General features: G+C 40.0%; 1 protein-coding gene across 1 annotated transcript; it reads left to right on the plus strand.

Moving 5' to 3' along the window:
- Positions 1–14,989: 14,989 nt before the first annotated feature.
- LOC108982307 (peroxidase 47) lies at positions 14,990–17,064 on the plus strand. Its single transcript, XM_018953640.2, has 4 exons — positions 14,990–15,371; positions 15,521–15,709; positions 15,814–15,976; positions 16,396–17,064. The coding sequence occupies exons 1-4, from the start codon at positions 15,132–15,134 to the stop codon at positions 16,773–16,775; spliced, it is 972 nt and encodes a 323-aa protein (XP_018809185.1). The 5' UTR covers positions 14,990–15,131; the 3' UTR covers positions 16,776–17,064.

Genomic DNA, 17,064 nt, shown 5'->3' on the forward strand with positions numbered 1-17,064 from the left:
AATGACATCATCTCTCACCGTCGTGTTCCGCTTAAACCAATCAATTGCTGTTTCATTCGCACTGGCATTGTCAACTGTAATACACAGCACTTTTCGAATTCCCCAGTCCTTTAAACAATCATCCATCTTCGCCCCAATGGATGCACCTTTATGATCCACAATTTCTTTAAAACCAATAATTTTTTTATGCAAAATCCACTCACTGTCAATGTAGTGTGCCGTGATACACATGTAGCAGACGTTCTGTATGGAAGTCCATGTGTCAGTCGTAAAAGACACTCTTTGGCCAGTGGTAATAAACATCTTCCTCATCTCCTCCTTGTCCTTCGCATGCCTCTTCATACAATCTCGCATCACTGTATACCGTGATGGAATGGGAAATCGTGGCTCAACAAAATTTAGAAACTTTCGAAAGCCTCTTTTCTCGACTGTGGTAAATGGCATCTCATCAGTAATTATCATCTCTGCAAGCATGTCCCTCAACATCTTCTCACTGTATTGAGGGATGACCAATTTCTTAGTCTGTGTACTGAGGTTGGTCTGATCAGTGGCTTGCAATCCCTTCGCTATCTTATATCGTTGGCAACCATTTAGATGTGCTATCAACACACTGGTACCTTGCTTCTTCGAATGGCATCCACAAAGTGATCCACAATAATGACATCTTGCCACTGGGTTCGCAATTTCACCAGGAATTTTGGTGAAATGCTCCCATGTCCACGACCTCTTTTTAGAAGGTCGTGGTGGTTGATCTTGCTCAATGGGCATCTCCTCCTCCTCGTTGAACATATCTTCATCCTCTATATCAACTGGGAGTGGGAGTCGACTACTCGCACAAGATGTAGCTGCTCTAGATGTAGCTGCTCTAGATGTAGCTGCCCTAGATGTGGCTCTAGGGGTGGAAGTACCCACCGGTGTAGGAGTTGTAGCATTGGCATCCGCTACATCCCCTTGTGGACGATCATCTCCACTATGTCTAGGATCCATATCACAATCAATGAAGCTGAAAAAATTAAATTAGAAGCAAAAAATTAGTTTAAAAATAAACTAGGCTATTGTATTATACAATAGGACATGTATTATTGTATCATAATAATACATGTATCGATGTATTATTACATTGAGGTTCGGTTGATGTGCGCTTGACTCAGACGAACCCATCCAGATGGGTTCGCTCGACGTGCGCTCGACGTGCGCTCGAGCAAGAGCCATACAGAGAGGTTCGCTCGACGTGCGCTCGACATAGCGCTCGAGCAGAACCCATCTAGAAAGGTTCGCTCGATGTGCGCTCGAAGTGGCGCTCGAGCAGAACTCATACAGAGAGGTTCGCTCGACGTGCGCTCGACGTGGCGCTCGAGCAGAATCCATACAGAGAGGATCGCTCGACCTGCGCTCGACGTCGAGCTCGAGCAGAATCCATACAGAGAGTTTCGCTCGATGAGCGCTCGAGCAGAACCCTTCCAGAGAGGTTCGCTCGATGAGCGCTCGACGTAGCGCTCGAGCAGAATGGAGAGAGTTTCGCTCGATGAGCGCTCGACGTAGCGCTCGAGCAGAACTCTTCCAGAGAGGTTCGCTTGACTTCCGCTCGACATATCGCTCGAGCCAATGTTCAAAACAACGTGCGCTCGACTTGCGCTCGACACATCGCTCGAGCGCAAGTCTTCAAAACAATGTAAAATTCATGTTTTTGAGCGCCGTGTTGGGGACTATATTGAATATTCAATACACAAGAATCACAAGAATCACAACTACTGGCTCCAATTCATAAGAGACGTGCTTGAATTAAATTTAGGGCTCATAAATTTAGGGCTCACCGTAGGTGGAAGGCTGGAAGGCTGGAAGCTGAACAAAGGGACGGCGGCAGGGAGGAGCAACGACGAACGGTGTTCTGAACTTCACTGGTTCACTGGTTCAGTCACTGGGACGGGAGACGCGAGAGAGAAGTGAAGGAGGAAGAAGAAGTGAAAAAGGAAGAAGGAAGAAGAAGAAGTGAAAAGGAAGAGGACGCTTGACGTGAAGAAGAAGCCCCTTCAACTTGGAAATATGGAACAACGCCGTTCCATATTAAGTGGAACGGTGTCGTTCAAATTTTTTTTTTTAAACCCAGCTCCAAAACGATGTCGTTTTGGAGCTGGGTTTAAAAAAAAAATTCAGAGTCGGAGTCGGAGCTCCTTCGAGCTCCGACTCCGACTCCGACTCCGAATAATTATTCGGAGTAGCTCCGAATTCCGACTCTGAATTCTGACAACTCCGACTCCGTCGGAGTCGGCATCGGAGCGGAGGTCGGACGGAGTCGGAATTCTCGGAATTCTGCACACCCCTACTTAGAGGCATTACCTACAAACTTAAACCTCTTCAGAAGGAAAGTAGTGAAATCACCAAACTCTCCAATATGTTTAGAGAATGAGGAAAGTATTGTCTATGTTCTTTGGGAGTGTACAACAACAAAAGATGTATGGAGTCTATGCTTCAATAATATACATAAAAGTAGTCTCTTAATAGATTGCTTTAAGGATTTTTTCGCATCTATGTATGAATCATATGAGGATGAGCAGATGGAAGGGGTAGTGTTGATTGCAAGGAAACTTGGGCAAAGAAGAAATAGCTTTGTTTTTTAGGACAAATTTTCTCACCTAAACTAACTGATCAAGCAAGCAAAAAATCTACTATAGGAATTCAAAGAAGTGCAAGTAACTAAGGGTGTAAAAAAAAATCAAAAAACTAGTTGAACCGGACCGCACTAGACCAAACTCATTGGTTCGGTCCGGTTTGTAAGTAGTCTGGTGCAGTACCGGTTCTTAAGAATCGAAACTGGTCTTAAACCTATGTGATATCGGTTTTCATATTTTGAAAACCGGTTTAAATCGAACCTGACCGGTATATATATTTATAATTTTGTACTATATTATATATATTATATGCTAAATTGTTAATTAATATAACATGAAATTTTAATCTTATTATTCAAGTCTATTATTCTTATAACATAAAATTAATATAACATGTCATATAACATAAAATTAATCTTATAATTTTTAATATAACATTTTATATAACATATAAATTATAATCTTATAATATAAAATTAATATAACATAAAATACAATTTTAAACATAAACATAAATATAACTTAATATTAATATTAAGTTAGTAATATAAACTTACTTTTGATATATATAATGTATTTATACTATAATATAAATAGACTAATAATTTAGTCTGTATAAACATCATATTATTACTAACATAGATAATCCATAAAACTGAGAAAATAAGACCAGACCGAACCAGATCGAAACTAGAAAAATTGGAAGTTTTAGTTTCAGTAGTGAATCGGTTCGATATTGGTTCTTAAAATTTCAAAACCGGTATATACCTGTTCAGTTATAAAAAATTGTACAAAACTGGACAGAATCGGACCGGTTACACACCTACAAGTAACTATTGTCAAACCAAGTGAAGGTGGGGAAAATGTGACAAACAAATAGGAACCTCCTCCGAGTGATTTCGTTAAAATTAATTGGGATGTAGCACTAAGTAAATCTCTTGGCAAAGTTGTCATTGGCATTATAGTAAGAGATGGAAAGGGTAATGTTTTGGCTACAAAAGCATGCAATGTGACTTTTTCTATGATCCATTACTAGCTAAATCCTTTAGAGCTTTTCAAGCAACTATTTTTGGTAGAGAAATGGGTCTAAGAATGATTATTTTGGAAGAAGACTCTTTTCAAGAGATTAACAACATCACTCAACAAGATCCATCTTGGAATTGTGCAGGGATGATAATAACAGATGTAAAAAAAATATCATATATTTTTTTAGAGGTGGGATCTTTATAAGCATGTTAGAAGGGAAGTTAATAGTGTGGCTCATTGTTTAGCCATGCATGTATACATGTGTGTGAGATCTCAAGCTCCAAGCTAGCCAGCAATATCGAAAGTTAATAATTAACTGTTTATAAAAGGTATGCATCGATCCGCAAGAGCTCCAACAACTGATGCTGCTTTGGAAAGTGTTTGATACATTAACTAGTTTGGTTTTCTAATTGAGCTTCTTTAGGATGGATCAAGTGTTACTTGAGCCAAAACATACATATAGGTGCAAATATATATAATTAAGGAGAAAGACCAAGAGAAAATATTGTAGAAGAATTCCTTCCTTGATTTATCTTGTACAAGACTCAGTGTATTTATACATGATGAGCAAGAGAATAAAATAATTCTGTTTGTTACAAATAACCGTAGAGACTAATAACTAATTTCTCTACTATTCTTTTCTAGACTTTGTCTGTTGTTGGATGGTATCCCGCTATTGTATATGGCGATGACTCTGTAACTGATTTCCTTCGTCTGCTACAGTGTAGTGAGTGTTGTGGCGCCCCGACCCCCTCGTACGGAAATGTGGGGATCATGACGTCGAGATGATGACAACACGGTCACGCATCCCAACGAAAGTGTCAAGTGTGTGTACATGCGACAGTGTACAATAACAATGCAGCGGATAATTAAGTCTACTAAGTACCAGAATTTAAATACAATTTAAATATAAATAAAAAGGTTTAAATAGTTATACAGTCATCCTAAAATAAAGTTTGACACATGTTCCAAAATACAAATGAGTGATCTCAAATCACTCCTCGGGCGGAGCCAACTCCTCAGGCTCACCCTCAACTTCATCTGCATCAAAATCTGCGTTACCACAAAATGGTACCGTAGGTAAGTATAACTCAAATAATCCTCAGGAATAAAATGCATTTAATGCAACCAACATGCATGCATATGATGAAATATGCATTTTCCTCAAAACATTATTTTCTCTGAAAATGATAATTTTCCAACACACGCCAAAATCTCATTTGGCCCAAAAATAATCTGTAAAACATTTTCCCAGAAAATGATTTACACAAAATCCAACTCACATTATTTTCCCCGAAAATAGCCAATTAATCCGTTATTACCCTATGCACCATGGCCTCCCCTAGGGACCATCCGCACGTCCTGGCTTCGTAGCGATGCCCAGTTCCGCGCCCAGCGCGTTCATGGCCGAGCACCCACTACGCAACGAGCGATGCCCAGTTCCGTGCCCAGCGCGTACATGGCCAGACATCCTCTAGTCCCCGCTAGCAGAAGGACCACGGAGTCGGCACGAATCTCTCGTCCGATCCCATTGTCGCCCAGCGACAATCTAGGGGACGTTACTCAGTATATTCCGCTCCCGAGTAACCAGATGAGCTCCATCGAGATAATGCCCCATCTCGGCTTGGGGTCGTGATACGCATGTACCCAAATTCCATTCTCACATGAAAACTCAGTTTTCATAAACACATGAACATGAATGCAATACACGAAACCCAGTTTTCCTTTACAAACATGATCATGCATGAAATCATGAAATGTACATGTACCGACACTAATCAACAACCATCAATAACCAACCCAATCAAATCCAACCAAACAACTCCAATCACCAATCCATCCAACCCCCGTACTCCTCGGACTCAGTCCGGCAAAACCAATCAACAGTTCAAATACAGTGAAATGTGTTAGTGCAAAAATACATTAAATTCACAAGAATTCTTTGGAAAATACTTACAGTGCTATATAGCAATTTCTGAAGGATCACGAAGCTGCAAGAGGCAGCAACACAGCAACATAACAGTGTCAAATACACTGTGGCCGTGGGTCTCAAAGACCCACTTTTCAACGGAGGCAAACGAAGACCCAAAATTGATAGGGTAGGGCCTAGGGATGTTGGTGAAGCTAGTGGTGGTGAAGGTTGGCCGTGGGTGGCGGCACAAGGGGTGGTTTAAGGCCAAAAATATCCAAAAAGGAAATGGAGTTGGATGTACTTCACCGGTGACGGATCAGAGGTGGGGTTGGGTCTAATGGGTTGCCAAGAGGTCGAGGATGAAGTGGTGTGAAGATGGAGGCCGGAGGTGGCGCGACGGCGGCGCGCGAGCACAAAGAACGCCGCGGCTTCAAGCCGTGCGTGGAGGAGAACGCCGGCGAGTTAGGGGCTGAGATTGATGGGGAAGGATGACCGGCGGGAGGGGAAGCTACTGGGCTGGGTGGTGCAGGCCACGGCGGTGCGGCGACAGTGGGTTGGGGGCGAGCGACGGAACGTACGGGAGAGAGGGAGAAGCAGTTCGCGCGCGGGAAGAAGGAGAAATAAGGAGGAAGAAAAAGAAAAGAAAGAAAAGAAAAGGAGGAAAAGAAAAATAGGGGAAAAAGAAATGAGGTCCAATCCTCATAACTTGGGTCCCAAAAATGATCCAACGGAAATGATTTCAAAACCTCAAGTTAAATAAAATAATTTAAACGTAATGGTAAAATCAAATTGAAATAATTAAATCCCACAGTAATTAATTAAATATGAAAAATAATTTAAATGCACAACAATAAATAAATATTAAGAAAGCACATAAAAATTAATTTTCACCAAATTAAAAATCCAATAATTTTAAAATAAGAGAATAAATTTTGAATCCATAAAAATAATTCCTTCAGTAAAAATACACTAAAATACAGGGTGTTACAGTGTGTGTGCATGCAACAGTGTACAATAAAAACGCAGCGGATAATTAAGTCGACTAAGTACCAGAATTTAAACACAATTTAAATATTAGTAAAAGTGGTTTAAAAAGTTATACAATCATCCAAAATAAATATATTACAAGTCTCAAATACAGATCCGAGTGATCCCAAATCACTCCTCGGGCAGAGCCGAATCCTCATCTGCATCGAAATCTGCGTTATCACAAAATGGTATCGCAGGTAATATAAACCAAACAACCACGAGATAAAAATGCATTAATGCAACCAACATGCAGATCCCAAAACCTCATTTTCCTCGAAAATGATTATTTTCCAACACACGCTAAAAATTCCATTTGGCCCAAAATATCCGTAAAACATTTTCCCCAGAAAATGATTCACACAAAAACTAACCATTTCTTGGACACTGTAGGCGGGACTCTACCACCATCCCTGCTTACCACCATCCCTACCGCATGCACCGTAGACATGAATCATAGGCGGGACTCTCTACCACCATCTCTGTTTACCACCATCCCTACCACATGCACCGTAGGTGGGAATCACAGGCGGGACTATACTACCATTCCTGCTTACCACCATCCCTACAGTTCCTTTCCACACAATGAATACATATCAGAGCACTATAGGTGATAATCACATGCGGGACTATACTACTATCCATGCTTACCACCATCCCTACCGCATGCATTGTAGGCGGGAATCACAAGCGGGACATAACCACCGTCCCTGCTTACCACAATTCCTACCGCGTGCACCGTAGGCTGGAATCACAGGCGGAACTCTACCACCATCCTTGCTTACCACCATCCCTACAATCTCTTTTCTTTTTTCTCAAACCAGTCAATCCAACATTGCAAACATACTCAAAATCATTTCTCATATGAAACCCCAGTTTTCAATCAACACATGAACATGAATGCAATTACACGAAAACCCAGTTTTCTTTACAAACATGATCATGCGTGCAATATGCAATGTACATGAACAACACAATTCCCAACCAACATTGCAACACAATCTAATCACACAAACAACTTCATTCTCCAGTCCATCCAACCCCCGTACTCCTCGGACTCAGTCCGACAAAACCAATTAATTCACAGTAAAATGAGTTAGTGCAAAAATATATTTAAATCACGAAAGTTATTTAGGAAAAATACTTAGAGCGCTATATAATAATTTCTGGAGGATCACGAAAGTGCAAGAAGTGGCGGCTCAGCAACGTAACGGTGCAAAATGCACTGTGGCCGTGTGTCTCAAAAACTCACTTTTGAACAAGGACAAACCAAGACCTGAGATTGATAGGGTAGAGTTTAGGGATGTCGGTGAAACTAGTGGTGATGGTGGTGGTTGGCCGTGGGTGGCGGCGTAGAGGGTGGTTGAAGACCAAAAATACCCAAATCGAAAATGGGGTTGGATGTGCTTCACCGGTGACTGATCGGAGCTGGGGTTGGGTCAATTAGATTGCTAGGAGGTCGAGGATCAAGTGGTGAAGAAATGGTGGCCGGAGGTGGCACGACGGCGGCGCGCGAACACAAGAGGTGTTGCGGCCTTGCGTCGTGCGTGGGAGCAAACGGCGGCACTGGAGGAGATGAGATCGAAGGGGAGGGGTCGTCGGTAGGTGGGGGAGCGAATGGGCTAGACGGTGTCAGTCACGGCGGCGCGCGGCGGTGGCTGGGTGGAGGAGAAGAAACGCACAGGGAGAGAGAGGGAGAAGGGGGTGTCGCGCGAGAGAAGGCATAGGGAGAAGAAAGAAAAGAAAGAAAAAGAGAAAGAAGAAAAGAAAAAGAGAGAAAAGAGAAAATTGAGGGAAAGAAATGAGGTCCAATCCTCACATCTTGGGTCACAAAAATGATCAAACGGAAACGATCTCAAAACAACAAGTTAAATAAAATAATTTAAACACAAAAACTAAGTAAAATAAAATAATCAAATCCAATAACACAATAATTTTAAAACCCATAAACTAATTTAAATTAAAGAACAATTTAAATAATGAACAATAATTAATAACAAGAAAACACATGGAATTAATAATTAAAAATCTTAAAATAATATAACGTAAATCATCTGAAATTTAAAACAAGAAAGTTCATAATCTTAATAAATGCAATAATTTACTTAGTCAAAATACACGTAAATACAGGGTATCACAAGTGCTCTCCTTCTGTTTGTAAAAATCCACCATAGGGTCTTCTAGTCTGATACGCCCCCGCAAGCCCAAAAGGGTATCAACCACATTGAGGCTCGTTCTAAAGTGAGTGAACTTCTCTGCAACCAGTGGCTAAGTTAGGACATCTGCTAGTTGATCATTTGAGCTGCAAAATTGGACTTGTAAGGCACGGGCAGCAACTCTATCTCTCACGAAGTGATAGTCTATGTCCATATGTTTAGTTTTGGAGTGATAGATTGGGTTGACAGAGAGATATGTGGCTCCAATGTTGTCACACCACAAGATTGGAGCCTTAGGAAGAGAAATACCCAGCTATCTCAAAACAGTTTGAAGCCATATGGTCTCAGCAGCCAATGATGCTAGAGATTTGTATTAAGCTTCTGTTGTTGATTGTGCCACAATCCTCTGTTTCTTCGAGCTCCATGAGATGAGGTGACTTCCAAGATAGATACAAAAGCCACCAATTGATTGTCAATCATCGAGACAACCTCCCCAATCAGCATCCGAGTATGCTTAGAGTGTGAAGGTGGAATTTCTTTTGAAGAGTAGGCCATGGTTAATGGAGGCTTTGAGGTACATGAGGACTCTTTTAATGGCACTCCTATGAGATTGTTTTGGAGAATGCATGAATTGACAAATCTTATTCACTGTAAATGAGATATCTGGTATGGTGAGAGAGAGGTATTGTAAGCCACCAACTATGCTCCTGTATAAGGATGAATCATCAAAGTCTGGAGAGTCAAACTTGGATAGTTTGAGAGAAGAGCCTCCATAGGGGAGGAGATGCCTATAGCATTAATCATCTGATTGCGTATGAGTATACTCTTGATATACTTGCGTTGAGTAAGAAGAAGACCTACTGCAGTGTAGTCAACCTCAAGGCTAAGAAAACAAGACAAGTTTCCCAAGTCTTTGATTGGAAAGGTCGTATGAGCAGTTCAATGGCTGAGGATTTAGACCCAGTGATGACTTAAGTCATTGACATACACCAAGAGATAAAGCAATACATCAGCATGTTGTAATATGAATAATGAGGGGTCTGCCTTTGAGGCCTTGAAGCCGTATGCAAGTAGCCACGAGTTAAGCTGTGCAAACCAAGCTCGTAGTGCTTGTTTGAGACTATATAGAGCCTTGTGCAATTTGCACACATATGTGGGATGTAGTGGATCTATAAATCCTTGAGGTTGCTGCATGTACACCTCATCATTCAATAATCTATGCAAAAATGCATTTTGGATATCAAGTTGGCATAAAGGCCACGATCGAGTGACAACAATGGAGAGAACAAGCCGAATGGTGGATGGCTTTACCACGGGAGAGAATGTTTCATTGTAATCTAAACCATGCTGTTGATGATACCCTTTGGCAACAAGACGAGCTCTCCGACGTTCAAAGGAGCCATCAGTGTTGGTTTTGGTGCGAAACACCCACCTGCAACCAAGAATATTAGTCATGGGTGTGGGAGGTACAAGACTCCAGGTGCAATTTTGTTGAAGAGCAGCATATTCTTAGGCCATTGTATCCTTCCATTTCGTGAATCTTGAAGCAACTGAGTAGCTGGAGGGTTCGTCTGGAACAGTGACAATGGTGGTGAGACAGAATTGAGTAGAGTATGGGAAGGTGCCATCTGTGAATTGTCTTGGTCTGGAGGAGTTGGTCTGGGCACGCGTAATAATCGGAGAGCGAGGTGGTTGTAAAGTTGTTGGAGGAGAGGGAAGAGTAGAAACAAAGGAAGGGGATAAAGAAGCAGTAGAAGGTGCAGGGGAGCTCGAGGTAGATGAAGATACAAGGGACGGAGTAGGCTGACTTGTGTTTGGGCTTGGACTGGGCCCAAGAATAGACTTAGAGAAAAGAGGGAAAGGAACTGGATTTGAGTTTGTCTGAGATGGAATTTTGGTGGGCTGAGATTTTAGAAGAGCGAATGAGGCCTTATTAAATATAACATCCTGAGAAATGTATAACTTGTTGTTGGTGAGGTCCAAGCATTTGTAGCCTTTATGTGAGGAGCTGTAACCTATAAAAAGGCATGAAACAGAACGAAAATTTAATTTATTTGAGAGATAAGGTTTGAGATTAGGCCAACAGTCACACCCAAAAACTTTTAAAAATTGATAATTTGGTTCAGAATTATGAACAATGAAATGAGGTGATTTATTTTTTAGAGTAGGTGAGGGAAGAAGATTAATTAAGTAAACCGCAGTTTCAAAAGCATCGGCCCAATAAGAAAAGGGTAAGGATGAGTGGGCTAGTAAAGCAAACCCAATTCCAATAATGTGCCTGTGTTTTCTTTCAATCAATCCATCTGTTGGTGTGTGTGAGGACATGAGAGACGATGAGTTATTCCCAATTTTTGACAGATCTGAGTTAAAGGTTTAAATTCCCCACCACCATCCGTTTGTATAATTTTAAGTTTAGAATTGAATAAACGTTCAAGATAAGGGAGAAAAGAAGTAAAATTTTGTAACATCAGACTTGAGCTTAAGGGGAAAAAACCAAGTGTACCGTGTATAATGATCAACAAATGAAAGGTAATATTTAAATCCAAGTCGTGAAACATAAGGGGCCTGGCCCCATAAGTTAGCACAAATTAGATCTAAGGGCTGAGAGTTTTGAGCCTGGTTATTACAAAAGGGTAATTGATGACTCTTAGCTAAGGGACATTCTGGACATTTGAAAACTGAGGCACTTGAGAGAACTGGTAGACATCTAGAGTGCAGCACGCGTGATACAAGAGCTAGGGAAGGATGTCCTAGCCTGCGATGCCACTGCTTTAGACTAGTTCGTTCACCAAGATGAGTGGAGGGGACTGGAGCTGAGGATACGTCTGAGGGGAAAACATATAAACCATTATGCATTGGCCTTGTGAGGAGGAGAGTCTTTGTGTGTTTGTCCTTCACAACAAAGTGAGAGGAATGAAATTCAAAAAAGCAGGAATTATCAATACAAAACTGAAGAACAAATACTAAGTTCTTTGTAATGGAAGGTACATGCAACATATTACGAAGTGAAAATGAGAAAGAATAAGACATGGGTGAAAAGGAACAGTCACCAAAGTTTTGAATGGGGAGACCACTGCCATCTCCAACTCGAATTGTTTCACCACCACTATACTATTCAAAAGAAATATTTAAGTTACTCAAATCATTTATTATATGATGTGTAGCTATTGAGTCCAGGTAACATGAGGAATTAGAAAAAAGAAGCAGGGGCAGTGTAATTTCAGAGAAGGATCTTGGAGCATCAAGTTGATAGGAATGATCAAACTTGTATCGGCATTGGAGAGTAACATGACCAGATTTGTTGCAAACTTGGCAAGTGGGGCGCTGGGTAGTGTAATGTGGTGCATGATTGGTGAATGAATTTGTCCTACCACCATGAGTGTTTGAGTTAAAACGGCCTCACCCTCGTCCTTGACGTCCATTTCCACGCCCACGACCTCGTTGGTCACATCCACTTGAGGCACTAAAGTTGGTTGTGGGTTCAACAGAGGAGATAGGACTCCTGGTAAAATGAACGGCTCGAGCCTCATGTATGAGGAGGAGTTGATATAACTCCTTAGAAGAAAGAGGTTCTGCTCGTGTTGTTACTGAAGTAATGAATGATTCATAAGCTTGGCCAAGGCCATTGAGTAAGTATGTAACAATTTCTTTTTCGGGTAGGGGATTTCTAGTTGTAGCTAGCGAATCTGCTAGCAAACGAACTTTGCCAAAATATTCAGACATTGGTTGGTCACCCCTAGAAATATTGGTAGGTTGAAAGCGGATTTGAAACTCTTTGACTTGGGAATGGGAAGCAAACATGGAGGCTAACCAAACCCATAGGTCATGAGCAGTAGTGGATGAAAGAACATGGCCAATAATGGAGTCAGAGAGGGAGGAAAATAAAACACTAAGGACAAGTTGGTCCGTGCGTTGCCAAGAAAGAAATGCTGGGTTAGGTTTGTGTATGGCATTAGAAGAATCAGTGATAGTTTTAGAGGGAGAAGAAAGGGATCCATCGACATATTGAAAGAGGTATTGGCCCCTGAGATAAGTAGAGATTTGTACCTTCCATAGAAGGTAATTGTCGATGGAGAGTTTGGTAGAGACAATGTGGGAGAAGGAGAATAAGGTGGAGGAAGGAGGCGGAGGATTTGAATAAGAAGTAGCCATGGATCAGAGAGACATAGTCTACGGGCTCTTGATACCATGTTAGATCGAGAGAAAATATTGTAGAAGAATTCCTTCATTGATTTACCTTGTACAAGACTCATGAGCAAGAGAATAAAATAATTGTGTTTGTTACAAATAACCGTAGAGACTAAGAACTAATTTATCTACTGTTCTTTTCTAGACTTTATCTCCTGTTGCATGGTATCCTGTTGTTGTATATGGCGATGGCTTTGTAACTAATTTCCTTCGTCTATTGCAGTGTTGTGAGTGCTCTCCTTCTGTTTGTGAAAATGCACCATAGGGTCTTCTAGTCTGATACCGTTTATTTTGTCATACTCGATCTACTACCGACACAATAAATTTATAAGGAGAAAGACTTGATCAATTAGTACTACTGAGTACTATTATCCACAACGAAAGTGGACACTGGCCACTAGCTTTAATTAATTTCCTTCCTCCTATGTAGTCTATACATGAGAACTGTCTATACTCGAACCGTTTAAAATTGAGTTTACTTAAATTATGAAGTTGAGTTAAGATCAGATAGAAAGTCGTACTAGCTTTTATATACTTGTTTGTCAAACATCTGGCCTGTTAAAGAATGCAGTACTATACATATATATGTATGTATATATATGAATAATTAAGTATGATCTCGATCGATCCCTCCACAGGCAATCATGCATTTGGAATTTGATCGTACCTGCAGCATGCATGAGTACCGCATGATGTGAGTAGACGCATGTGAGTAGACAAGGCGTGTGCATAGCACTTTGTAGAAACGCGTTGATCTGCGCGCATGTGCAGTGCAGTGAAGAAATTTATTGAACTAATTCATCTCGTAACACTACAAGAAAAATGGACTTTTGTGGCTATTTAATTACGGCAAAAATATTATTTGTGATCAAAACATACTCATTTAACTGTAAATAGTTATTTCGCTGGAATTAAATAGTCACAAATAAACAGTTTTCTTGTAGTGTAAAAATTAATTTCACAAGAAATAATTATTTATTTCTTATAAACATTCACAATATTTAATCTATAAGTAATGTGAGATTTTTTCTCAATACTCTCATTCACTTGCATGTTAGTATTAATTTTTTAATCTTTATCACGAGATAAATAGTGTGAGTCTCTATTCATTTTGTGATAAGCTCTGATATCATGAAGATATTTATAAATCTAATTCATTTCATAAAATCGATACTACAAGGAAAAATTACTCATTTTTTATATTTATATATATTCAAAATCTTATCCACAAATAATACGTCAACACATAATACCAACTTTTATCGCCAAATTCGTTTCAAAATGGAAGCCAGCTAGCTGCATGCACTTCCTCCCACTATCACAATCTCACATGAGCCACCTCGGCCCCACTAATTCCCTTTTACTTTTCTCAAACCAATCCGTACATGTTGCATGTTCTCATCGATCGATCTCCTTAGCCACGATTGAGGAATTAATTTAACTTCAATTTCTAGCAAGTTCCATGTCAAAGTGATCATTTTGTCAACCCGCTGCCGCCCCAATTAATCAGAACGATTAGGATACGAACCGGTTGAAAAAAAGAAAAGAATGACAAACCTTCTTATAATCAGCTGGTTTTTTCTTTAATAGGATATGGTAATTCATGACAGCGATCGAACAGAATACGACAATTAAGCTATATATTTCTTGTGTAAATGATAGTCATGATGCAAATTAAGTACAGTAGTAGTGGCTCGATCGCGCGCTGATCTTAAATATTAATAGGTTACTCATGACTCCCACTAGTAAACTTTTGTCCAAATCTCTAGTGTTGCAACACACGACTTCCAATGCATTATGTATGCATGTGTATATTACTGATTGGAAAATTACTAATCGTGAATTAGTAACGTGTCATGCAACGTCGCACATGCATTATATATAGTAAGATTATCATATATATATTGACCATTGTTTTAGGTGGAGAGAAAACGATAAACCACTAACTTCAACTTTCTGATTTTTCCATTTCTTTTTGTTTTTTTTTTTTTGGGGTGGTGGGGGGGGGGGGCAACTCTTTTATATTATAATTTGCATTTATATAGAGACTGAGTCCTCTCAACTCTCTATACCAACACAACATGAGTTTCTAATTTTCTCAGCCTCTCACATATATATATACCTCCCAGCTTGGGTTCTTCTTTCATTTAGCGTTAGGCAGGCCCTTAGCCACTGGCCTTATTGGGTGTTTTGAACATATATGTACTGATTATAATGACATCTCTGGATTTAGTTAAGATGGTCACTGGGAATTTTCTTGGTGTAGTTGTACTATTGGAGATGATAGTGAGCGGTTCTAGATTTGGAGCAAACGGTATGAGTATGAATTATTATATGATGAGTTGCCCATTCGCTGAACCAATTGTGAAGAATACTGTCATAAGAGCTTTGCAAGCCGACCCTACCCTGGCAGCCGCCCTTCTTAGAATGCATTTCCACGATTGCTTCATAGAGGTTCTCTCTCTCTCTCTCTCTCTCTCTCTGTGGTGACATCTTGCCTTGGGAAAAATTCTTATTTTACTTTAGCTGGGATGAAGTGTTTCGTTACATGATGATGAGCTTGTTGATGAACTGATCAACAAATAATGACTTTTGTCAAGTAGGGATGCGATGGGTCGGTTCTGGTTGATTCGACAAAGGATAACACAGCAGAGAAGGACTCCCCTGCAAATTTGAGCTTGCGGGGATATGAAGTTATTGATGATGCAAAAGAGGAGCTTGAGGAGCAATGCCCGGGCGTAGTCTCATGCGCTGACATTCTTGCGATGGCTGCCAGAGATGCAGTTTTCTGGGTACAGCTACCAAATTATGTTGATCAGAACGAATCAGCTTCTTACATACATATTTTTCCGTAAAATTAATATTTAATTTGTTTTATTATTGCACGTAACTGCAGGCTGGGGGTCCAGTGTATGACATACCAAAGGGAAGAAAGGACGGTAGGAGGTCTAAAATAGAAGACACAATCAATCTTCCTGCACCCTTCTTCAATGCCTCTCAACTCATTAAGATGTTCGGGCAGCATGGTTTTAGCGTCCAAGAAGTGGTGGCTCTTTCGGGTACGTATAATATGTAACTAGTTTGGAATTAATGGTTGTTTAGAAATAATATAGGGGTAATTCTCCGTATAACTGTGAAGTATGTAAATACTGCGTAATCGCTTTAAAAAAAATGAGATTTATTATTAAAAAATTATTATTTTTATGTGAGTTCCATATTTTATTTATTTTTTTCAAAACAATTACACGACAATAACACAATTCACGATTGTAAATATATTTTCTCAATATATATATATATATATAAATATATATGCAAGTCACAAATTAATATCTTGTTCCTCAAGCCAAAATTATTGAAATGATAGTTTAGGAGTCAACGTCGCAATTAAGTTTTCTTGTTACTCTGGCCAACATGATCATTACAGTACTGTTACTGAATATTGGTGTCGGTGATCTTAACTTGGAATTGCATGCAGGGGCACATACACTAGGAGTGGCAAGATGCTCATCATTCAAATCCAGACTGAGTGCTGCGGATCCAAATTTAGAGGCAGATTTTGCAAATACATTGTCCAAAACATGCAGTGCTGGCGATAATGCAGAGCAACCCTTTGATTCGACGAGGAACAGTTTCGATAATTTCTACTTCAATGCATTGCAAAGGAAATCCGGGGTGCTTGGTTCAGATCAAACATTGTATGCGACACCTAGAACAAGAGGCATCGTCAATGGCTATGCGATGAACCAAGCCATGTTCTTCTTTGATTTCCAACAGGCAATGCTCAAAATGAGTACACTCGATGTTAAAGAAGGATCAAAAGGCGAAGTACGAGAATCTTGCCGTAAAATTAACTGAGATATATATATATCTATCTATCTATCATGAACATCCAAGTAAATCAAGCATTTGAGCTATTTATTGTATTTAATAAATGAAGATACAAAACCACACATATATGGCTGTGTGTGTGTATTTAGGGAATAATAATGGTCTTTGGTGCGATATCAATGTGTTCCTGTAGATTGTTCCTATGCTGCTCATCTTTTTGGGTCTCATGTTTGAATTGGAGTTCATTTTGTACCACTTTATGTGCAAAAGATATAAAATATGAATATAGATTTGAAGTATATTTTTGTGATGCCCA

The sequence above is a fragment of the Juglans regia genome, chromosome 6 (genome assembly GCF_001411555.2).
Source record: "Juglans regia cultivar Chandler chromosome 6, Walnut 2.0, whole genome shotgun sequence".
Classification (NCBI taxonomy): domain Eukaryota; kingdom Viridiplantae; phylum Streptophyta; class Magnoliopsida; order Fagales; family Juglandaceae; genus Juglans; species Juglans regia.

Bases quoted from the DNA above. Each gene is read 5' to 3' on its own strand.
- LOC108982307 (XM_018953640.2), top strand. From the start codon at position 15,132: ATGACATCTCTGGATTTAGTTAAGATGGTCACTGGGAATTTTCTTGGT. The intron at 15,710-15,813 runs GTACAGCTACCA...ACGTAACTGCAG, and splicing joins CCAGAGATGCAGTTTTCTGG to GCTGGGGGTCCAGTGTATGA. The intron at 15,977-16,395 runs GTACGTATAATA...AATTGCATGCAG, and splicing joins AGAAGTGGTGGCTCTTTCGG to GGGCACATACACTAGGAGTG.